Source organism: Pteropus vampyrus, unplaced genomic scaffold (genome assembly GCF_000151845.1).
Source record: "Pteropus vampyrus isolate Shadow unplaced genomic scaffold, Pvam_2.0 Scaffold322, whole genome shotgun sequence".
In the NCBI taxonomy this organism is placed as follows: domain Eukaryota; kingdom Metazoa; phylum Chordata; class Mammalia; order Chiroptera; family Pteropodidae; genus Pteropus; species Pteropus vampyrus.
In genome coordinates this window covers 970,616-971,539 of record NW_011889103.1, presented here as the reverse complement: position 1 = coordinate 971,539, position 924 = coordinate 970,616, and the positions used below count along the sequence as shown (strand labels likewise).

The 924-nt window shown below is 47.6% G+C and overlaps 1 protein-coding gene across 1 annotated transcript in view; it reads right to left on the bottom strand.

Annotated features, from left to right (window-relative positions):
- ACACB (acetyl-CoA carboxylase beta) overlaps positions 1-924 on the bottom strand; it is a 105,538-nt gene that overhangs the window by 73,809 nt on the left and 30,805 nt on the right. The window contains exon 9 of the mRNA XM_023521909.1: positions 121-330. Within this exon, the coding sequence (XP_023377677.1) occupies positions 121-330 (210 nt within the window). The remainder of the gene's footprint in view (positions 1-120; positions 331-924) is intronic.

Here is a 924-nt window from a genome sequence, read left to right as displayed (position 1 = left end):
CAGTCCCTTCTTGGGCACCCACCCAACTCTGGCGACACGGACGATGGGGAGCTCTTGCCGACTCTGAGCTGACACGGCTTCCCCTGAAACTTCCCCTGCCCCCCGGCTTGCAGAGCCCACCTGCTCCATGAACTCGAACACAGCAGGTTTAGCGATGGTGGCAGGTGCCTCCTCGATGATTTTCTGATGTCGCCGCTGGATGGAGCAGTCTCGCCCAAACAGGGACACGGCGTTCCCATACTGGTCTGCGAGGATCTGGACCTCCAGGTGACGGGCGCGCTGGGCCAGCTTCATGAGAAAGATGGGGGAGCCCGGGATCTCGCTCTGCACCTGGTGGAGAAGGCAGAGTGGCTGGCTCGTCCCTGGGCAGCCAGGGCTGGAATAGGAAGTTCTCCAAAGAGTGAGAAATGATGGCAGTGACGTCCACGATCTTTTAGTTTTGTTTCACCTCTCGTAAAGACATTACATTCTCACTGTTGCTTTAAATCCAACATTGTGAAAATATATAACGTAGAAGGTAAAATTTCCCCACAATCCCACTGTCTAAAGATAATGTGCTGTTAAGAATTGGTTACAAACTGGTTAAGAGTTTACAGTACTGTTAAAGAGTTATGGTAGTTGAGAGGTAACTAGTTAAGAGTTAATGTGCTGTTAAGAGTTGGGTATACAAACTGGTTTTCTGCTAAACATTCAGTAACACACACGCAGAATGTTTCTTTAAACAAAAACAGGACCAAAGCACAGTACTCTGTAGCTTTCTTTTCCTCCTGCTCAGTGAACTTACTCAGCCAGCTCTCCACGGTAGAACCTATGACTGACTTCATCCTTTTAATGGCTGATATGCATTATAGGGATGTCTTATAAGGATGTCATCTAGAGATTCTTAAAGAAAGATGACATAAAAACAAGTGTTCACATGGAATG